Raw genomic sequence first — 24,485 nt, forward strand, 5'->3', positions numbered from 1 at the left:
CCAGTGGGGCATTGTAATGTGGTTACCTCCACTTGCCAAGAACTAAGACCATTCACACACTTTCTTAGTGTACAGGAGCATCTCTTCCTGTGTTCATGCCCTAAAATTCAATACAGACTTTTTTTGGGAGCACACAAATGAATCTCTAGAAAGTTAAGGGAATAGTACAACTGCTTCTGTTGATTTCTCCCATGTAAAAAGTAACAAAGTCAGCTCTTTTGAATCACAACAGAGATTTAAAAGAAATTGTCACAGTTGCTCAAAATTGTTAATATCACTGATTATTACAGGTGATATTGTGGATATTAACTAGTGAGACAAGGTAGGAGCTTCAGTCATTCATTGTTCAGTCTTGTCTGTCCCAGATTATGCTTGAGAACATGCATCAGATTTGGGAGAGTTTTTAAATCCCTGAACTTTCTAACACCATGTGTGAAGTTATCTACAACTTCACCCATCTCACCATTACCAAGTTTCTTGTCTTTCATGAGTGTGATCTTCTTTCTGTCACTCAGTATTATTAAAAGCAGAATTTACTTCTGGCTTCTAATAAGCATGGTTAAAATGTGCACATTTTACATGGTATCTCCATCTGCCACAGACACAAATGGCTTGTGGCTACAGCCATTGTAAACCTTTGTCTCCTTTATTTTCTGTATATGCATTTAACCACAAAAGATCAATTACAGTCAAACTTCTGTCTATAAGACACTTGACTGGAAATGAGGGAGAAGAATATAAGAATACTAAAATTATGCTTCCACTGTGGCATCAATATGAATTCAAAGTAATAATATCAAGCTCAAACATGCAACTACTTTAATTCTGGTTAACATCTCCATATCATATTTTTTTTTTTTAAACTGGATTTTTTAAAGCTTTGTGTGTTTTCCCCATCTCTCTCAGTTTCTGAGAGTTTTATTTCCTTGCAGAGGACAAAAGCCAATAACAGCAAATAACAGCTTATCTAGTAAACATCTAAGCTGCAAACAACTCAAACTGAACCTGACAGGTTAGCACTTCAAGACAACAGGTCATGAGCAGAAATGAAACAAGAGACAAAGTCAAGGGCTGGCCTTGCTCACGAGACTTTTATGAATCCATTTGCACAGCAGCAGTTCCCTGGATGCTTTGCAGAAAGGAGAGAAAGTCCAGTCACACACTTTACATGTCAAAGCCTGAACCATGTTCAGATGGATGGTTTGCACTCTGACAGAAAATCCAAGGTTTTGAATTGTCACACAGGCTGCTTTGAGTCATGCTGGCTAAAGTGGGAATTCTGATGGTGATTAGAATCAACAAGATAACTGAAGTAAAAAAAGTTTTCCTACTTCTTCCAACTCCAGCCTCTCAATTTTCAGCATGCAGTAAAATTAACTGATTTAGCATTAACATTATAGTTACCACAAGCTAAATATTAACAACAGTTTATGGTATATAGAATTTGCTAAGAAATAAAGCTGGAGGAGAAAGGATTTGTGAAGATTTCACCTGTATCATGGTGATCAGGTGAAACTACAGCTCTGTGCAGTGACTGTCACACACTGTAAGAACAACCTGGAGGTTACAGGCAACTCTCTGCTTGCCAGTTGAAGAACCCCAACTTGTTCATTCTGTGCAACATTTCTTGAGCTTCAAAGTCATGAGGGTTTTTTCACATCTTCTGACTTTTACAGGAAAACACATGCTTTAGATAGGAATTCCAATTCTTTATGAACACTATTCCAAGTTGTTACTATTGGACATACTATTCCCCCCCCCCCCTTTTTTTTTTAACCTCAGTTTTGAAAAAATATACAAGTAAAAAAACCCCACCAAAACCATTCCAATAACCAAAACTTTACAAACCTGCATTTGTTTCCATCTGAAAAGAACCAGATGCTGCAATCAGGTGTTTTTTCCCTTTAATCCTGTATTTGTAAAGAATGTTCCACAGTTTTGAACAGATGGAAATTGTTTCTTTGCTTCTTGCTTCAAAGTCTTTCTTAGTCAGCACATCATACAATCATTGGATTGAGGCAATTTTACTGAAATCCTTGTTACCACATCATCTATTCCTTATGAACAACTCCTAATAAAGTCTTGGGACTCAAGATATCCCATCCATTACTTCTTATATGTGTGTATCAGCATTTTAATGGACTCCTCAAGGGAGTTCTGCTTTTCTTTCTCCTAGGATTGTCAAGTCATGCTTGGAAGCATTACACAGCTAAGAGTCCTTATCTGCTGCAGTGCTTTAATTCTTGCAGAAATAAACATAATTTTTATCTGCAGGTTTAATACATAAACCAAATTATTTTCTTTCCTTTTTAGGAACTTCACCCACAAGAATACTGTTTTTTCTGGTTACTACCAAAGACTGCATGAAACCCCTTGAGGGAATTTGCAAAGGTTATGTCTAAGTTCTCCAGATTTCCTCTCTCTAGCAAATGATTCAATTGAAGAGGTGGTCCTTTAGGGTTTGGCTAAATTCCTGATCTGAGTAATTTTGCAAACAACCTGTCTTTCTCTACAGACTAGAGAGCCCAGACAATGTACTAAAACAATATGTCTTACACCTCAGCCAAGTGCAACCAGCTTCACCTTGCTTCTTATGGGCTATTTGGTGAAAATGTCCAGAGTTGCAAGGAGAGCCTCTCCCACGTCCCAGCATAATGTGCAAAATACCAAAGTTCCTGCAGTTCAACAGCTTAAAAATCACATTACCTCTTCATCTCCCCCAGATTGAGTACAGTCTGATGTTACAGGTACCCATCACTGGGGAGGCCTAACCAGCACCATTAAAGGGAGCCCACCCAGAGGGCCACACCCTGCCCATGTTTCAGTGTGTCCTGGCATCTGGCATTCCAACCCTGCTCATCTGCACAGCAGTGCCCTGTCCTGGCCATCAGCAACTGATGACCTTTTCATCTCCTCTAGGAAACTTCATATCTCACATTAAGCTTTTATTGTTATACCTCAAAAAGATAATTTTCCAAGCAAACAGTTTAACAACTGCTTCTTCATAGGCAGTGCAAATTTCAACATCCTACTTCCAGTTTCAGCAACTCCTGGGTCTAAAATAGAAAAGGCTTTTTTTTTTTTTTTTTTTTTTTGCATCAAGGTCACTCATTGCTGTCTATGGAAATACTGCAACTAGCAATCCAAATCCTACATGGATGCAAAAGTAGCATTGCCATGATTGTACTCCAGTTTGTAGCAAAGTGTGGTAGATTTGCAACTGCTTGGCAAGTTTCCCTGAGAATACCTGAATTCACAGAGCTACTGAATGAGAGGCATGGTCTACCCTGATCATAAATTTCCAATGAAGCAAATATTCCTTAGCCATAGTCACAAGTTAGTTTGGCAATGATTTTGCTTTGGAAAACTCCTACCCCCATAAGTCCTCCCCCTGACCTCCCACCCTGGTAATAAGTGAGCAATATCTCAACCCCTTTGTGTTCCTGTGTCAACACTACCCCAAACTGTAAGTGTTAGCAGCTGTGCACAATATGAAAGGGCGCTTGAAACACACAGCCTAAAACAGGAGCAGTCACAAGAGCCTCTTTGACTCTCAGAATGCTAAATCACACACTGCTGATCACTGGAATGGTTTCCTTTCTGTACCCAGCTTATGTAGTGGTTTTGCTGTTCTGGCCAACCTACAAATGAACTTTTTGTAATAGGAGGCCTAAAAACTCTGAGCATATGTGAGCATCCAAAGAGTTGGCAAGTTTTGACCAGCCTCAAGCTTTCCTTTCTTTGTGAAAGTTTCTCTTCACTGATTGTATGCTCAAAACAAGTTATCTCTTTTAAAATCTATTCACATTTCTTCACATTGAATTTTAAATTAATATTGTAAGGTTACTCTGCTAAATAAATGCATTGGTTGCTGCTCACCAAAATTTTCCATGCTTCAAAATACATTTTAGGTAGGCTGGAAAAAAAAAAAGAGTACAACAATGTTCTATAACCCTGTAATGTGTGGTGACACTTATAACAATGCAATAACAAAAAGCCATCACTTTAAATGACCAGAGACTAGTCCTTCTCTGTAAGCAGGCTCTTTCTTGTCTTCCACTTTTTCGTCTATTTGTTGTCATTTTGCTTAAAAATATACTCCAGATGAGCAGGAGAAAGCTGCCACAGACTTAAGGGTATTATCTACTTATTAGTTAAAAAACAAAAAAACCCAAAACCCAACAGAAAGCCCCTTCAGAATTATTTTACTGAATTCCCTGTACATCCAGTACTACAAGATTTTTCTTCAGTTGAACTGTGGTGCTTTTTATGCCTCACTGAGTTGCAAAGACGTTTCCCTTCCTTCCCCTCTACTGGAAAATGCTGAGATAACTGAGAAACAACTACTTCTCCCATATCTTCAAACTGCCACTAGCTTGGTCTTGTTGGTTTGAAACACTAGTCCTAATTTTTAACAGAATAATTCCTTTAATAATTTTTTGTTCCTCATTTAAGGGGGAAGCACTGCAATGAAACTTGTCCAGAGAAATACTTTTGTCACAACATCCGTCACTCTTTGCAACACTTACTTATTGCAGTACCTGCTAGAGCTGCTTGCTATCATTTTGCAATTCTTGTTTCTTTCCTTTGTATTTCCTACTTCTCACAAGCGGTCAGGAAAAAGGCACACACCCATTCAGGCTTCATATCCCCAAGAAAACGAGCAGATAGTAGTTCTGGCACTCGTGTTCCCAGAGGGGTCCATCACCTGCTCACAGGACCACTGGGCATTCCCTTGCTGGGCACGACCCTCCAGTAAATAGGAAGGTCGTGCACCTCACTGCCCCTGGGGTGCTGGCAGTCACTGGAATTTATCCCCAGTAGGCAGCTATTGCTGTCCATGAGACTTAGCAACTGCTTGGAGAACTGCTGCAAAGGGATGTTGAGAAAAATTTGCCTTGTGTAAGCTTTATTTTAGAAGAAAACTGAGAACTGTATTTTTTTTGTGTTCTATTTTTTAAAAAGTTATTAACCAATACAAAAAACCCCTAAGTTATCTTTTGTTTATCTATCGTTTCAATTACTTAGTCTTCCTTTTCTAATTAGAAAGTGAAGTGTTAATTTTCCTTACTACACAGTCTCATTTTTGAACAACTCTCCTTTTACAATTTTAAACATGCTTGATCATGCTCAAGCAAATGCCTTTCTTAGGTACTATTATGAAGTGGTAGCTAAATTGTCATTACTACATATTAATTTTATATCAAAAATGCAGGTGTGATCTTTGACCTCGAAACCTTGTCCCACCCACTTGATGTATCTATTTCCTTATGTGTGAGACTTCCAGTAAATTATGTCAATGCTTTGTCTTGTCCCATATTTAGCCCTTTTTATTAATATTTTTATATTTGAATAATTTCCCTGATAAACTACCTCCTTCCATTTATTACATAAGTGAAGAATAAGATTTGGGTATTTTTGTTTGCTTGTTTTTGTTTACATAAGATAGTTGTTCAATAGATTAACATAGACACATAGTAACAAAATAAACAGGCTTGCACTTACATATTGATCAGCTTCCACCTTCCTCACAAGTGGCTGTCTTCAATTCTTCTTGATTGTTTCTAAGAAATGGAAAACCTAATTCAAACTCCAATTCATATGTTGACAGCAAAGTGTGCCAAATATGAGAGAACTATTTCAGTTATTTAGTTATAGTGCCATAACTGTTTTTAAATGCTGTTGGAAAGTGAGGCTGAGGATTACATCCAATCTATTTTGACTCAAGGTCAATAGTGGCTTAAAATCAAAAGGATACAAGAAGTCCCTTAAATACACTTAGACTGTCAGTGCTGGAATGGTGCTCATCATCTGAGGGATGATGTTCTTAAAGAGCCTCTCAAACTGAAATAGTGAGAAGGCAAAAATCCTAACTATTTAAAAAATGGAATGCATGAATGGGATTATATGATAACATTCTCTGTGCCTGTTAACCTTTTGATAATAAAATTACTTGAAATGTAAGCCAAGCCTACCAGAATACTGGCATATATAGTCAATGTAACCTTGCCTGCTGCTTTACTGGAAATAATTGGAGATCAGATACTTTAACTGTGGCTGCAAAGAAGCCTGAAGTATGCTTACCCAAATAAAAGGAGAGTTTATGGTGGTAAACATGGTGAGATTGCTACCATCCATGACAAGATTTGCTTCCTCATGACTGTAGATGGAGCCCTAACATAAGTAAATACTCTTTTGGCATTACAAGTTTGGAATTTCAGAGACTATATTGAGGCTTTTCAGCATTTTTATGTATTGAGATTTTAATTTTCAGAACAAACAATATGAGAGGCCCACTGTTTTTCTGGTTTCTCAATATGTCAAACTGATTCAGTTCTCCTCAAAAATCCAGGAAGAAAGAAAAGCAATTGTTCAACTTTTATTCTGTCCTGCAATTATCACCTAATCTAACCTTCTCTAACAATTTCTCTGCTTAAGGGCACCTCTAGGGTTGTCAGACCAGCTGAATTCATTTAGAAAATGAAATCCAAACCTGGCTAGTCTTATTCATCCCCTGCACCCATTATTCCTTTCATAATTTTATGCTACTGTATTAAAAGGCACATTTTGTGGATTTGTTTTTTTGTATTACATATAAAACATACTGCTGAAATATGACTGTAAGTTTCTTGGGGAAGAAGGAGGGGTTGCAGCACCATCTGACTAAAAGATGTTAGATAAAAGAGGAGCTATTTATAGGAGTAAAATATATCTACAGTTCTTACTGTGGATAACAATACAGGGTTCACCAGTATAATTAATCCTTTCCTTCTCATAACTCACTTGTTCAAAAAACAAAGTATTTTGTGATTCCTTACAGCTAAACAGACAAAAGCTTTCACAAAACAAATATGCAGAAATATCAAAACAATGTATTCTTTCATCTTTCTCAAGGTATTTTGTTTGTTTTATGCTGTAAGAAGCAATTGATATCACAAAGGTTCTTGAAGTTAAATAGATATGCAAGGATTGTTGGAATTGGATTGGTATTTGTCATCTAGGACAGCAAATGGAGAGCTGTTACAACCACAAGCAGTTTTAGAATACTACTACTTCTTTATTATTATTTTATTTTCCAAAGCTAGTGAAAACCCTCCATTTTATATCACGGTTGGCAAATCTCACTGGTCCCAAAAGCTGCACATCAAACAGTTCTCATGGCCAAAGGTCACTCTGGAGGGTCAGGGAGACAAAAAGGCAGGAGCAGCACAGCCACGGCAGGAAGGAGCTGTGGGGAGCCTGCGCTGCCCTGGGGCTGGGGCTGGTCTCAGGTGAGTGCCTGGAGCCACTGCCCCGTGCTGGCATGGCACAGCCCCTGCCAGCCCCAGACATGGACACAGGTGACTGGAAAACACCATGGATTGCAAATACTTCATATGCCTTAAGTGAGGTGAAATGAATAGGTACGGGGGTTTATCCTGAGACTGAGGTTAGCTTCTGGTAAGCATGTGTGAAACTCACAACTTTACATGCAGAATGGTCAAAACACCATCTTTTGAGTACATGTTCATGAAAGTATATTTCTAATTGTGCAGTAAAGTTGTACAATTATCAGCTCATGTTACAGTACATAATGATGGAAACAGTATCTCAATTTGAACCAGGCAGTACTTCCAGGTTCAATACACAGACACTCAATATAGACACAAAAGTTGAATACAAACTAGATTTCAAACTACTGCTTAGTTAGGTCAATTACACTTGCTATGCATTTCATACAAATTGTATATTTAATGTCAGTAATTGCCATGAAGATGATTTTCAGACTGAAAATTATTTCCTGATTCAATTAACATGTTATGTTAATATTAAAAGCTCTTGGGAATATCTAGGTTTATTGCATGCAAATGGATTCTCAGACAATAAATATGATATATCTGATTAATTATAAATAGTTTCTTTCAGTTGGACTTGGATAAACAAAGGTACTTAAGTACTTAAATATACTGTACAAATTTGCAGCTTAATTTTGTTAATTTGCCTTATTTTGGATCCAAATACTTTGTAGTCATTTATAAAAGACAAAATTGTCTATAGGGATTTCTTTTTTTTTTTTTTTAACCAAGGAGCTAAATGTTATTTTCTCATTACTCAGAAAATTTTCCTAAATGACTGATAATAACACTCCTCAGCTTCTTTAATTTCTGTATTCAATCATAAGACAGAAGTATTTAGTAATTTTTACATATAATTCTTTTTTTAACTCAAGGAAAAGCAGCCTGTACAGAAGAATGATATTAGTCTATCCAGATGCTGAACTCTGCTCCAAGCTATACTGTATGAAATATCAAAGATGTTTGTATGTTCTATTTAACTACAATTTTTTCAGATTCTATTTGATTAAAATAAAATTAAGTTGTTTTTAAAATCTAACCTGTCCAAAAGATGCCCAGTAAATTTCTGTGTGATCTATTTATTGTTTTAATCTGCAATCATTTATGCAATACTAATAGAAGTACATACTGTTTAACATCAAGAGATCTATTTAACTCTCACTCTTTATAAAGATAAATACTGAAATGAGCAGAGAGAAAGTGAAGAAAATAGGTTAGATCTGTCCTATGGTGACAGAATCAATATATTTAAACCAGCACAACACAGTTCAGAGAACTCCCCTTAGAGCTCCAGTGTTTCTGAGCAGTTATTTCAGCTTCTGCTTCATTACATAGATCACATATGGGAAGTAAGGAAAGTGGATTTACCTGCAGCATCTTTAGGTACCTGACTAAATCATTTATCTGCAGCTTTTAAACCCTGCAGCAAATACAGTACATAATTAGGTATAACAAGACAATCTCCTATTTCAAGAAATTAATTAGCCAAGTAAAGGAATCCTCTGACTAAAACAGTTAGAGCAATTAATTTTATTAAGATCAACATGCTATTTATTTATTTCATAACTCTGCTAAGGCCTTTTTAAATATATGACTGTATAATTCTTCTTCTGGTATTCTGGCTTACATCAGATAACCACTTTTGGATATTATGCAAGACAGATGGAAAAATCCATCACTGATTTACTGCACATTTCCACACACAGTCAAACTAATATCTGATCACTCTGGAAGACATAAAACCCTGCTTGGCAGTGAATGTTTCAGCAAATCTCCAAACACATGGGTGCGCACAGTCTTGTGGAAGATAGCTGCTGATAGTCAAAATACAAACCAATACACTGCAGTATGTACTGGGGAAGATAAAAAATAAATAATTGGGATTTATCTTCACTTCAGAAACTACTGCAACAGAAGCAATTGTAATAAAATAAAGGTATTGTAATAGAGACCTCCAATACTATGTATAATGGATTCTGAGTTTTATAATTATTCATATTAAACACCTCAAGAACTTTTTATTTTTTTCTAACAGCTCTAGAAGACAGCAGTTCTGAATGTTAGTCATGAAGATGAATCTTCAGGTATCAATTAAATCTTTTAATTCTATTAATTCTTTTGGGTGACTTTGTGCAGATACCTCCAAGAATAAAAGGTGAATAGCTTAGCATTGTTTTCAGCTTCTTGTCCTAAACTCCTTTTTTAATATATTTCAGTTAGGTCCACAAAACCAGTTTTAGTGCTGCCACAGCAGGTGGAATGACCTTTACCCTGTTCCTATTTTACAATGTGTTTTGTGAGACTCTTGACACTTTAATTCAGACCCTATTAGAAGGAATATACTGCAGAAGCTATTATCTTCAGAAAGTAAGATTTAATTATTTTCACATTTAATTACAGACAAACCTAATAATTTCCAGTTATTCAGAAATCCATCCTCTCTTTAAGGACATAAGCATTTTTGTTTATTGGGGAAAAAGTAAACAAGAAAATAAAACACAGGCTGCTAATCCTAATTTGGAAGTGTTTAACTGCAGGGCATAGTTCACAGATGGTTTTGCAACCTCAACAGTTTTGTGGGCAATATGGTTAATTTTGATTATACGAAAATGTCAAGAGAAATTATCACAGGAAAAAACCCTCAAAAAGTTTTCTGAGGTTAAATTGCAATAAGGAGACACCTTTCTTCAAGAAGCAGAAGCAAGTATAAACCATTTTGATGAACACAGTCCCCTTGAACAAAGGAGAAGCCCACTGGAACAGCGCATTTGAAAAGCAAAATCATGCCTTTTGATAGATGCTTTCTGTTGCGAACATAGTAGTTAATCCATTTTTTTAGCAAGATTAGCTGTCAGATTAACACATTACTGAGGGAGTCAGAGTTAGTCTAAACCAAGGATGTGCCTGAAGAATGATGTGCACCCACATGAAGGAGGGTTTACAGAGGCTGACTTACAACACCACAGTGGAATGCAAACTCTGCCTTTTTTTTTTTTTTTTTTTTTTTTTTTTTTTTTTTTTTTGCTAATGCTGACCAGAGCTCTACAAACAGCCATTCTCAATTGCTGCATCATGTTTAGTTGATACAAGCCTTGATGTGGATTTTAACATCCATATGCAGGCCTTGCATCTGCCACACACACCCATGCATTAACTCCAGGGCCTCTATTGTCATGGACAATATACATTCATATGTTAAAGAATTTACTCCATCAAAGTACTCCTTAAATATACTGGTTTTATCCATTTGGGAGAATTTGACTTCTGGAAAGCCAAATTTAAGTAAATTTAATTTTATAATAGAACAGGATATGATCTGTGAACAGCATATTTTCTTATCAATCAAGGGAGCAGAACCTTTCTTAAGCAGCAGATGTGTCAATATTTCATTTAAAAAGTACATCCTATGCATATGGATCTATAGTTATATCTCTCAGACCCCAGGTAAAGAAATGCAATAGGAGTAATCTCATCTGAATTCAATGATGGCCCATTTGGAATAATTTGCTTTTGGATATGTCATCTTCTAAATGTTTGCACTATAATATGTGGCTGCAGTTTAGTGGTGAAGGCCTTTCATCCACAAATATCTTGTTTCACAATTTTATTTTACTCTCCACTCTGTGGCTTTATTTTTCACCCTTCAGCAGGCCAGCAAAGCCCCTTTTTTGCACAGCCTGTATCTGTAACTTTTTGTAATCTTCCAAAGTTAATAAGCAAGCTAAATGAAGGCAAAACCTGCTCTGAAACAAACTTTGTTCCAGTACACAAAGATTTGGCAAGAAAAGGAAACCTTCCTATGGAAGCTCCTCAGAAGACAAGTCACAGCCATTCCAAGTGGTGTCTGAAGGATTTGAGAGTTTTGTGTACAATCAATACTTGCTTACTGGAGCAGCTAAAAGTAAACTTTCATTTTCTTGCCTCAGCTCTGTGTGTTTGGTCATGAGCTAAAGAGGCCTGGCTTATTTTGCACATGGGCCAGCTGGTCTCTGAGGTATGGGACAGAACCCAGGACAGAATATTAACATTACCTTTATTATCTAAGGACACCTAACTGCCATTTGAGCTTAGCTCACAGCTACTGACCACTAGAAAAACTGTAGGAGCTAGCAGATTTAACTCCAAAAAAGAGCAGCAAAAAGGGCAACAAAAAATCCCCATACAACCCAAAAAAGTGTGCATGCACAACTTCATTAAGGAATTGAATTCACTCAGAAATGAACAAGCATCAGACTTTAGACCACTGGACACAGAACAGATGATTTCACACGGTCTTTTGTATCAAAACACACTTTTAGAAGATTTACCAACTCAGGTCAAAAAATATTCTAAAACTATATTTTTTAAAAACTGAGGCAAAGAGCATCTTAAACAAGCAATTTGAAAATAGAAAAGGTATTTTCAAGTGGGGCACCTGGTCTTGCTTTTAGAGTGAAGTAAACAATATGAACACAACATGACATGTTCTTTGTCAAAGCAATGCAATTTCTGATTCAAGTCCTAAGTCTCTTCAATGTAACTAAAAAATCTTCCCAGGAAGAAGCAGGGGAAATTCCTATGAAGTACTGTTCTAATCATCCACACCCAGTGCACTGTAATAGGTAAAGAGTGAGGAAGCTGTTGGAGGCCAAGTGTTTACAATCTTATTAATAACAGGTCACTCAACATATCCAGCTAATTAATACAGATGCTTCACCTATTTTGCATTCTCTCCAACACTAACAACATGCCAGAGTTGATAAATTCAAAAACAATAACAAAAGCAGCAAACAGGTTATGTTTGAAGATTTCCTGAATTCACCAGGAAATTCTAATCCCTTTTAGATCAAGATGAGATTCAGTATTGCCCTATAATTTAAGACTAGTAATTCCTACATAAAGCATTTATCTCCACAGAGAGAAACAATAACTAGTAATACTATTCATTCTTTGTTCTAAAAATAAATTATTGACAGAAATATTATCTCAGTACAAATGCTGATGTTATTTCAGGTTGATAAATGAAGATAGTTCCTGCCCCTTTATTTTATCTCCAAAACACCAGTGGAAAAGTGGGGAATCAACTGATTTAATGTAGAGGATAATGAAATAGCAGAACAACAGATGAGTAATGAAAACTGACAGGTTTTGTATGTTTGAAGTAAAGGAATTTTTGTCCAGTAGAAATGCTGTTTGAATTGTTTCCCTTTATTTCATTTTAAATTTCAAAACAACATTCTTTTCTAAGTAGACAATAGGAACCAAAGCAAGAAACTGCATTCAATAAATCTCTAAAAATCTAACAGGCTTCAGGCTATGCTGTACTTTTTCTTTCAAATATTTCCACGTAAAATCAGATGTTAACTCTCTGAGTGAACCCATGTGCAAACTCTTTATTCATCAGATTAATGGCTGTGCAGCAACAGGCAACTGAACACATTTCCACACACATAAGGTATTCATGACTTTCCAGAAAACTTCACATTATTGCAACTACTTTTCAGTTAAATATGTTGCATCTAGTGAAGAAGAAAATAAATTGCAACAAGGTTTAATGGGAAACTACAGTAAATGTATTGACACTAGTAGAAATTTGTTTCTTTAAACAGGACCTTGTTATTACTCTGACAGATGGATTTTTGCCTTTCTGTACATTTGAAAACCAGCCTTTTCTCTGAGATACTTCAGATTGCCCAGTATAATATATAATATATGTAATATATAAAGTTGTTGCTTTTATTCTGATCCAAGGCACCATCCATAGAAGAATTTAGTCAGCTTCTGTGCTATAGCAGGTAAGGTATATGTTAAGGAGAGAAATACAGAAGTCAATATTTTATTTCACATTTGCATTTATACTGCATTAGTACATGCCTCTAAATTTATACAAATTACGATCTCAAGTACATAGAGGGATGTACAATACTGATGGTAAGGTTCCACTTCTAGTCACTTAGATCAACAGGAACGTGGTAGATAAAGACAGAATAAAATATGCTGGTAATGATGCTGGTGGCACCAGGAGAGCAATGAACTCAGTAACACTTGATACAAAGGTGGCAAAAGTGAAATTAAAGAGTGACTCAAGATTTGCACATGTGATAAAAGTGAACTACAATAGAAAGTGTCAAGAAGCAAACCCTGGGAAATTTGGAAAAGACTCCTCTTCAAATATCTTCCCTTAAATTTCTAGGATTAAGTACTTATTTTTATCATTCTTTCTCTGAGAAAGCCATCTGCAGTACTGCAGGATGCCTGGTTTTTAGGTTGATGAGTCTACATTTGCTCTGACCATATTTGTGGATCCTTATAAATGTAATTGTTATGTTGTTATTTTTGTTTTAAACTTAACACATATAAATTTACATTCTGTTGGGATACAGTGAACCCTTGCTAAATTGAACATCTTGGGATCACATCAATTTGGATGAGAGGAAGTCCCAACTTTTGTCACACAATGGTTACTTGTTCAAATATGCATTTTTGCATATATTAAAAACTTCAAAGCATATGCAGCAAACATTAAAGTCTTGAAATTATAACAGTGGCTAAAGAACAGTGTGTGTGGCAAGTCTGAAAGCCACTGAGTGATAATTTGATTGCTGGGTTACAGAATAGTTAAGTCCCATTATGACCCCAAACTGAAAACTGTGCACAGTTTGTGTACAAAATTACTTATGGACTGCAAGGAATTGAAGAACAAAGAACCTGATCTTTTAGAATATATGACCTGTATCATGCTTCAGCTCTCCTAATGTCAGTTCCAAATTTCTTTTTCTTCTTTTTCCATTTTAAAAGTCTCTGCTGTATTGCTGTCCCAAGCAGGACTCTGCAGAATGCAGTACATATTATTGAAAAGTTCTTTTGAGCAATGAAATGGGAAGCCTAACAACCAGGACAAGGCTTAATTTCATGTTCTGATATGGTTAAGTCACTGGGAGTGCCTAAATAACAGCAGGGAAAGAATATATAACACATCCTCCTATCATTCTCTCACCCCCTACCCTTTTTCAGCTTGGGGCATTTCTGAGCCACAAGTGCCTTCTAATACTTCTAAGCATCTAGTAAGCCTCCATGGATTTCTGTTCCTTAAGCTTCTCCTGTTGTCCCCTGCAGGCATACAAAGCTTAACATTTAGAGCAACATCCAAAGAGAAGCTGCCTCCTGCTTGACATCTCCCTGACAGCACCAATAAATCCTCAAAAGGAGAAATGGGTTTTCTACAGAAGTACCAACAGGAGCAACAGGTACTGGGGCTGAGAGGAAAGAGTGTGTGCCTTCAAAAACAGACCATTAGCTCTGCAACCTCAGTCCTTGCACGGTTGTGTTGCCACTGCCATTGACAGATCCTCAACTCTCAACAACTGCCTCAAGGAAAGGGTTCTTTTCTGTTTCTTTTTTCAAAGTAATTTCTATGTGCTACACAATTTGTAAAATGCTTTAAGGATTCCTTGTTGGAAATTGCAATCCAGAGATTGTATTTAAAAAAAAACCCTCTATTTCAGTATCCAACAAAAATGGTATCTAAGGTTTAATAATAATAATGTAAAAAAAGTTAATAATATCAATGTGATACCAGTCATCATCTGCTGCAAAGTTATGTTTGGCACTTATGAATGAATCATTTAAGATTTTTACAAGGAAGTTATTCTGACAGACATAATTTGAAAGCATAAATATTGGCAATTGTTTTATTATCACTGTAGCTGTTTCCAAGTACCATTTGTGCAGTGTAAGGGCGGGCATATATTTACATTGTGACTGGGACGATGCTTTACAAGCTTCCCAGAGGTTTGGCATTTGTGTTTAATTTCTTCTCAGTTCTTAAATTATTTATGCATATAAGGATTTTGACCTGTTAATTTTAATTGCTGACAAATTCTCAGAAAATATCCATAGGTAGTGAAGCTGTACTAACTACTACTATTTAAGAGAATTTACAGAATTCAGGAAAGATTTTTTTAAAAAAACTTAAAAGCTTGTATGTTTGTTTCTTAATGTCTACAACTATTTGAACAAAAAATATTTCTCAGATTAACCATGTGTGGTTGGTACATTATGGAGCAATACTCTGCAATTATTGTATAATTGAAATAAGAGCTCACAAAAGGGTAGTCTGCAGCAACTAAATAGACCCTGAAATTTAAATAAATTTGCTTTAAATATTCATAATACTATCAAGGACAGAGAGTCCCTCAAAATTACAAACGAAGCACCAATCATTATCTCAATTAATGTTTGTTAGCAAATGCTAGGACCAGACTTTTACTAGAGGAGTCTTTCAGTTCATTTTCTTTTTGTAACATCGGATCTTCTATGCACCATATTTCCATATCAAATTCTAAAATTTAGAATTAAAACATGTTCTTTTAAGACACAGTAGACAAATTAACCTCAAGAGTTGAGTCACAATTCTGTATGCACATGTTACATCAGACAGTAGGGGGCAACTTTCATCCACAACTGGTGCTTTGTTCGTTCTGCTCTATAATATCATGACACGACGTGGGTACATTCAGCACTTACCTAAGTTTACTGTGTGGGCTGTATCAATTCTGTAAAATGCAAGATTTCATTTTTAAATTCCCGTTTTCTACTCCAAGTACCGTGCTGAAGAAATATCTGGTGTATATACTAGAAAAATGCTGCAAGATAAAATAACAAACTAGTCTCAAAGCTGTTGAGAAATGAAAGACAAGGACAATTATATTCCTCTAGTTTGCTGTCAAAGGATTTCTGAGAGACCAATCTCAAAAAGATTATTTTTCCACATGTACATTTTGATAAATAATTCTTCCCTGTTTAACACTCTAAGAATCAGAATATGGATTAATATAGAAGTTGACATAAATAGAAAAATATTTATTAGTGATTTTAACATGCATAATGAGATTGTGTTTAACATTGAATTCACATTTAAGAATAAAGTTGTGTTCTATAGTGTATATCAAGTTAGAATCAGCTGAAAAATGAGAGTTTTGCTGTACATTTCCCCTGGCAGCAAATGCTAAAATGAAGCATGCTAACAAAGGAAAAAAAATCAGACATAAAATAATATTTTCCAAAAGTGCTTCACTATATTATACAACTATAATTTTTAATTAAAATTTTATATAATTTATATAATTTAATATGCAACAAACTAATTTACCTTTCAAAGTTATGTTTAATTTTTTAAATTATCAGACTGGTGAAAGTAAAGTAGTAGAATAGCACTGAAAATATTTTTATAGCAAGCCTTGTAAAGTAGAACAATAACACTTGTAATAAACCCCCAAAACTAGGGCTAGTCTTGCTGTGAAGTTCACACAATGAAGTGGTCAGACCTGGGTTGAGTTTTTAGCAAATTTGGGTAGAACCATGATTTCAAGTGAAGGATGTCCAATAATGGGGACCAAATCAGACAAACTTTCCCACTCCATTCAAGCTTGAGAGTAAGTCACACTGGATGTCAAACTGCAGTAACAAAGTGAGAAAGTGACTGCAGACCTTGCTCCTAAAAGTGGCCTGAGATCCTTCAGTAATTCAGGCAGGTAACTAAGTTCAAGAGCCTTTGTTAGGGACTAAGAATAATTTACAACAAATGTCTTGTCTGGCTTTAAACCCAAAGAAAATGAACTATGTATTTGCTTTTCTCACTGATGCAGCTAACAATTATTTTTCTAAACATAACCCCACCTTAAAATATAAATCTCCCATTTCAGTGCACTTAAACTGCTTTACTTAATAGACAGAGCATAACATAAACAAGGATTACAAGATGTGAATAGCATCCACCCTCCAGCATTTCCCAAAATGAACTTACATTTCCATGTTAATACTCAGAGTGTATAACTGGTATCAATAGTACCACTTTACAAGGAAAATTAATCATAAAAAGCATAGTAAAAAAACCAGACCAGACATTTACCACAAGAGATTACCTCATGATCCCATAATTTCTGATGTTTTACAAATTACTGGGTGGGGTTTTTTGGGTTTTGTTTTGTCGTGGGTTTTTATTGTTTGTTTGTTTTTCTCCTTTTTAAAATTGTTTTTGGTTTTGTTTTTATTTTGGTTTTTTTGCTGTTTTTTTTTTTGTCTTTGAACTAAGTCTGAGAAGAATCATGCTGTCTTTTTAATGCATTTTGACAGGACTGAATTCCAGGTGAAATCAAACAGCTGCTTTCCAGCACCCTCTTTGTCTCCCCCTGATGTTTTTGACTGTGTGCCCTTTCATGAGCTGTGTGCCAGAACTCAGCTTCAGGTCATTTGTCCATGCACTTGTATCCAGAGCTGGATTTCACATGGATAGTTGATGATGTGGCTGAGGAGAGCCATCCTGGAGGGACAACCAGACTGCAAAGCTCAGTTGTGTCCTGCATCTTCCCTTTGTACAAAAAAATAACCTCTGTGAGATAGCCTTGCTAGTGAAGTCCTGGCAAGTTTGCTTCCAAGGCAAAAATCCTGCAGGCATTTTTGGAAACCTCCTTTTTTCTCTAATGTAGAAGCTTCAGGAAATCAGGCTCAATAATAAAACAGGCAAATGTGCAAAGAAAAACCAATATTCACACCAACCCCCACAACACCCCTCCAGGATCCTCACCTGGGCCATCCCTCTTCTTTGCATCCAGCCCCAGGCCTGTTAGAGATGCTGAGGAGAAGCTCAGTGGGAAAGCTCATTTTGGATAGGACACACACTTCTTTACAATCTTAACTTTTTTCTCCGTTTTCCTTTTCATTTTTTCTTGTTCCTTGTATCCCATGTAAACTACTCAGCCCCAGATCCTCCCTTTCCCCACTGATATACAGCAACCCCAAGAACAAGCCCATATTCCTTGCAGGCACTCAAAAATCACCAAATCCTTTGCAGCTACTGAAGTTCCTCTCGGGTAACATAGCTCTTAAATCTCTCAGGTCCCACCTCTCCTCCACCAGCAGCCAGGCTGCACCCTGGTGGTCTGTGCTTACAGGGATTTTCCTCAGCCTGCCTCAGCAGAGGTGGGAAATGTTATGAAAAGATTTCCAGTCCTTTCTTGCTTCCTCCCAGATGATGGGCACTGACACGTAGGAATTAGCTGAAATACAGCAGAGCAGTCACAAGTTGTTATGCTTCTTCTTCATTAATTGTAAAACCTCTTTTCTCACATGGCAAGCATAAAGATTGAGGGAAACTTCCAGTAAATGCCTAAGTAATTTCAAATCTTATTTGAATAGAAGCCTTTCTCTCAGCAACATCACAGATACTTTTATTTGGGACCTTTTCAAGGATTGATTATATTAGGAGGAAACAATTCTGTTGGATTGTCAAATCAATCTGTTGCCCTCGAAACGATAAACTCATTCTTAGAGCTTAACCTCTTTTCCCTACATCCTTCTGTGCTCTGTTTTTTTTTTTCTGTCACCACTGAAACTTGCCAAAGTTCACCAAAATTTACAATGAACCAAGTGCAAGAATTAGGGTTGTGGGCCTGATAGAATTTGGACTTCCCACTTACTGCAGAAGTAACACAAAAAGTATTTTGATTTGTAGCATCTAGGAAGTTCTTGTCAACTTTCCCCAGAGCCCTTCTGTTGATTTTAAAACAAAACTTACCATTAGGAGAAAATCCACCTCCCACTACCCTGCTGTAGGGAGAATGTCCTTCAGAGAAGGATGAAAATGCAGAAATAGCCTGTCTCACACTTACAGGCTTCCTAAGAGCCAAATTCTGTGCTCTTCCTAAACAGGCCAGCCCAAAAAGAGAAGCTACAGAGATTCACCCAGCTGCAGCAGCCAGTGCTCCCCATAACACGTGCTGCTGTAAGAGGCATAGAGAGCTCTACAGGGCCTCTTTTACAGGCCCCTATCATGTCTGATGTTGTGGGTGGAAATATAATCCCATATAACTTTCAGAAATGTCTGCAAAAAGTTCTGTTACTACAGACTTTGAGTCAATCACTGTAAATTCCATTCTAAAATAAATGACAAGTTACACTGACTTGTTTGCCTTAACTATAGATAGGCCTGCCAATATATATTGTTGCTGAGGTTATATCTACTGCATTGTGATGCACAACTGGTTCTGTTTTATAAATAGATCCATTTTTGTGCATTTCATCTAAGATGTAAATTATACCACTGACAATACCAATTGGAAAGTTTCCCAATGGGTCTGATTTTGGTACACTAAACTGCTTATTACAGAGGAAAGGTTAAGAAATATTTTCAAAATGTGGATTTTCCATAAAGATTTTCTGATGTTTCCTAAGTTTGCTGTGTTCTCTTTATTGTTCATATACTTTGTGTTTGGAATCAGATGCTGATTGGTGTCTACTTCTTTCATTTCTCTGGGAAAATTGCCCTGTATATGGTAGAACATCTTCTGTTTTTCATTATCATTGAAGTCAAAGACTATCAGCTACAGTAGCTATTTATACTTATGAGTAGGTAATCAAAATAATCACTGCTTGATAACACTTCTGCAAGAAAAAGAAACTTTACTTTATTGATCTTTTTTTTTTTTTTTTTTGTAGTAAGAGAAAGACCTCATTTTTCCCAATAGTTTTTCAAGGACACTTCAGTTCTTGCAGCTTGAATATATAGGAAATAATTTTGGATTCCACAAGAATGACATTTTGTCTAACAAGGAAATAGATTATTTTCCAAATCCACAGACAAATCATTGCTAGATCGTGCTCAAGACCTGTCTTGCACAGTTGCAGATATTGGACTACTGAAGTAAGGCATATTTGGACACCAGCAATGGTCAGTTGTTGATGTGAGACCCCATTGCTCAGGGCTGGATCCAGCCTGGCCTGGAAACCAGCTCAGGAAAGGGCACACAGACAGAAACTGTTCCCTGAGCCCAGCCTGGATATCCCTAACCCTGCAGGAGGCTGGACTACACCACCTGAGGTCTCCTTAGCCTGAATGATCCTATCCTGACATAATATTGTGACAGAACTACTACTATTGAGATCCACAAGCATTTCTGTCTGAAGGTTTGTAATAGCTTATTTCCACAGACAAAACATCCTCAGCTGGTACCTGATCCAAGCAGCTCTTGTTGGAGATAAAATTTTACTAGGAGTTAGACTTTGATGCTGCTAGATGCTGAAAGCTTGAAGGACCTTAAAAATAATAATAAAAAAAACTTTTAAAATGCTTTTAAAACCCACAGATGAATTATTCAAGCTCCTCAGAAGTTGCCTTGTCCCATTTTAAAATATGGAAAAAGAATTAAAATATGTCATAAATACCAAAAAGAAACAAAAAGCAAAAAAGCAGTACACATCTGGCTTACTGTGCCACAAGCAAATTTTTATCATGTGCATACTAAGGTACTAACCTGAACTCATATTCTGCAATTAATTTCATACAATTTCTTCCAGTATCAGTTGCAGGATCTAGTCAAATTGCTAAGAGCTATAACATAAACAGTAACATGGGTGAAGTTGTATAAAAATATTTATCTTTTGCAATATCTCAAAAAACTGATGGACTGTTATCACCTGCAGAAAGACCTGTCTGTAATTAAAACATGTAATATGTCTCTGGCTCTGAAATATGAAATATGGTTTGTAGTACAATTTTAAACCTGTATTTTAATTATTTCTCAGTTCCAACACAAAACAATCAAATCAAATTTAGCAGCTAATATTTAGTCTTGATATGTTTGGAGACGTCTTGAACTATGATAATGTCTCACTATGCCTTTAAATAATAAAAAGCATTTAAAACAATAGTACTATTATATAGTATATATATATATAGTAAATATAGTACTATTAACTTTAATATTGATCTACAAAACTAATAACTTTTATCATGTTATATCTACTCTTATATAATGAGATAAGCTTTGACTTACTCTACAGCAAGACTGATTGACTTCACAGAGCTGTTACCTGGTTCATGACATATTTACTCTTATAACTTCTGTTCCTAGGTTAAGGTTATAAAAGGTTAAAAGCAACATTTAAAACAGATAAAGTTTTTTTGAGCTAAAAAAACTTCCATCTTGATCAACATTCCTGGGAACCTGGAGAACAGCAGTTATCATATCACATCAGATGATATCACCATAAAGCTATAAGCTGTAACAATAAATGGGAAAAGATATGATAACAAAACTGATCATTTGACACTGTCATTTCATCTTGGTGAAATGCTGACCAAGTTGCACCGTAGTAAAAACTCATCTATTCCACAAAAATGAATGTTATTGAGTAATTTTTTAAAGCATGGTAGTACCCAGCTTTAATATGGCTCCTTTGTACCTTAGCCAAGAGATTACATAGATGCATGTTCTATTCAAGCTATTCATTGCTAAAATCTAGACAAAATAGTACTAGGTTACATCTTCCACTTTCCCGCACAATGTAGCATTTAGAATTAAGATTTAAGAACTTTTTGGAAATACAGACTACTTAATGCAAGAACAAAACTTTCTGCTATGATCATATGTTTATGTTGCATAAGATAATACAATCCATCTGTTGGGAAAATCCTTGCTGAATATTATATCTGTTTTAGCAATAAACATGAATAGAAATCAGGATTATTTTCTTAAAATCTGAAACTGAGTAACAGTGAGGCTTACAAAGAAATATGTCTAGGAACCTGAGGCAAATTATACATGTTAATGTTGGAGTCACTGAGAGCAGTTAACACAATGTAACCAAATGTCAACTGGAATATTTTTCAGTAACTTACTGAAGAGATCTGTGTTTAATGAATATATGAACTCTTGGTTTCTAAGTTTCCAACTTCAGATGGCGAAGATTAAGTGTTAAGGGTGTTACTGTAAATGTTTAAGTGAGATGAACATCACTGATTTTCTAATTTTACCACATGGTTTATTTCAGAAGAAAACAAGCACCAGTTAACATAGTTCTCCTGCAAGTCAGTAAACAGTCACACACAAAAACTCAATACAATTCACTTCTTTGTTTATGTGCAGGATATTTAGTTTGGTTTGCAAAGTATTAGAAGAATAATAAGAACCTCCTGACAGAATACCACAACTAAATTTCTAAAAAGCCACTCAGTTAATCTCAGTGTTGAATCTGGCTGTTTCAAATTATTGTAATGTATAATAACAGTCTTATTGACAATATGGATGCACAGAGCCAAAAAAAGCTAGAAATAGTGGCCAAAATGATGAACTAAGTGCCAGCCCAAATGACAACAAACATATGGCCATTAACTGAAGAATGGAGGGGTTTAGGAATGCAGCTGTCTGTGGTCTCCTAAAGTTCCAGAGGAATGAAACGCTGTGAGGATTGGCAAAGTCTGGATGAGAAGCCCTACTGAAGATGGTAAGCCCTAAAATGGAGTCAACCAGCAGACCATGCTGGAATTCAGAGATTTCTGTGGTCAGAATATATTCATTCCATTGGCCTCATAATGTACATCAACAAATTAATATTGTATGGATGTCATTTCAAAGCCTACTGAAGACGAAGAGCCATTACTGAAGCCATTAGAGCACAGATGGTTCAAACTATATGCAGATATTCATACTTGCATTTCTGCATTATAGCAGGGTTTTTTTTCTGTTGAACTGTAATGAATTGTCTCATAATCTATTCCATCTTCTTGCCATTAGCAGGCTTTGAATGTTCACAAATAGGAGCAAAGAACTCATTTTCCAGAGCTTTAATCACACAAAGAGGGAATGCCTAATTCTCTAAATGAAATGGTCTGTGATCACTGAAGCAGAGATTTAATATATCACGGCAAATTAGGTAGATTTTAATAAATTACTTATCTCTCTGAATACTTTACATATGCTTATGAAGAAACATAGCCTGTTTGCAAACAGTGGAAATCCACAGTCTATAACATCCTTTGAAGAAAATGACAAATAAAAAAGTAAATTAAAAAATGAAATGTATTATATCCTCGTTCTCAAGAGACAATCCTTTTGCAGCATTGATTCACAGCTCCATTAAAAATATCAATTAAATCCTTCACTGAGATTGGTTAAAAGCTGTAAAATTAACTTTCCACACTAGACAGTAGTTATTCAGATACAACAATTTATTGTATATGTTTGATGTAAGTTCTAAAAGTGATAAAACCCAAATGAAAACAGTTGCACATCCCCAAAGCCCAAAGTAGGTGAAGCAAAATCTGATACTCTATGGCTTCTTTTTGTGCTTTGACAGATGTTGGCTGCAAGTAAATCATCTACTGTACAGAAAATGATTGCGCCTGCTCTCCCCCTACTTCAAATTATGGTAACCATAAACAGCTGATTATAATGTTAGTAGAAGGGTAAAAGTTATTTAAAAAAGGGGTGCAGTAATTTAATAAGTCCTGCAACTAGCCTAATTTTTTATATTTAATTGATAGGAACTGCATGCATCAAAGAAAACACATACTGAGATTTAATGTGCATAAAATGGATATTAGCATTTTAAAGAGGCAGATTAACACATTAATCCAAGTAATTTTCATATATTGCTTTTAATAAAATCTTCACAGTATAAAATTCTTAATGAGGCTAATCACAGGCATTCCATTTAACGGGGTGATTAGGGATAACATAAAAGTATTTTTAATCAGTTTTCTAAGGCTTATGGTTTTTTTATTAAAAATTAAAATTTTGACTTGCATTTTTATTACTGTTTTATGTAGGAAAATATCTTAAAAATGCAAATAAAGCACATAGTTCAATCATGTAGGTATTAATTATTTAAAAGACGTTGTCCATTGTGGAGACATTCTTAGCCTTAGGGGGGAAATATAAAAACAAACAGACTGAAAAGTATACAAAACTTTACAACTACAAATCAAGCGTCCTTTTCATATAAATTATACATTAAATATACTGCAGGAATTACAAAGATCTCATCTTTGATGCACTATCAAGCATGTATTTACACTGGGAGAAGGCTCTTCTGTAGGCAAACTTCCTTTCATGCCTCGTAGTCATCTTTGCATTCCGCTCTCGACTGAGGGCAGTGCATGGAGGGCTTCCACTGCTCCTTTGAGCTTTCCAATTACTGCACTGTCATCCTGTGAATCAAAAACTAGAAAGGAAACATTACAAAACAGCATTAGCAATTTCATTTAAGGTTTCACTTTTGTTCTGATAATCTTCCTTAGCATTTGGACAGATTAAAGGGCTCCTAGTATATGTAAAAAAAAAAGAGAGGTAAATAAATAATAAAGAAAGCTTACTTTTCAGGTACTCAGCCTAC

At 35.8% G+C, this 24,485-nt stretch overlaps 1 protein-coding gene across 6 annotated transcripts in view; it reads right to left on the bottom strand.

The window, feature by feature from the left end:
* The window catches only part of LOC110484420 (uncharacterized), a 91,645-nt gene that overhangs the window by 20,303 nt on the left and 46,857 nt on the right, over nucleotides 1–24,485 (bottom strand). For 5 of the 6 annotated variants that reach the window (XR_014957898.1, XR_014957901.1, XR_014957900.1 and 2 more), the window contains one exon: nucleotides 22,112–24,314. Coding sequence is in view for 1 of the 6 variants with exons in the window: in XM_085589611.1 (XP_085445737.1) it covers nucleotides 1,849–1,864 (16 nt within the window). In the remaining 5 variants the exon portion in view is untranslated. Of the gene's footprint in view, nucleotides 1–1,848; nucleotides 24,315–24,485 lie in introns of those variants that run through there. The other variant, XM_085589611.1, reaches the window with a different exon arrangement.

This window comes from Lonchura striata, chromosome 11 (genome assembly GCF_050655825.1).
Source record: "Lonchura striata isolate lonStrDom1 chromosome 11, ASM5065582v1, whole genome shotgun sequence".
NCBI lineage: Eukaryota > Metazoa > Chordata > Aves > Passeriformes > Estrildidae > Lonchura > Lonchura striata.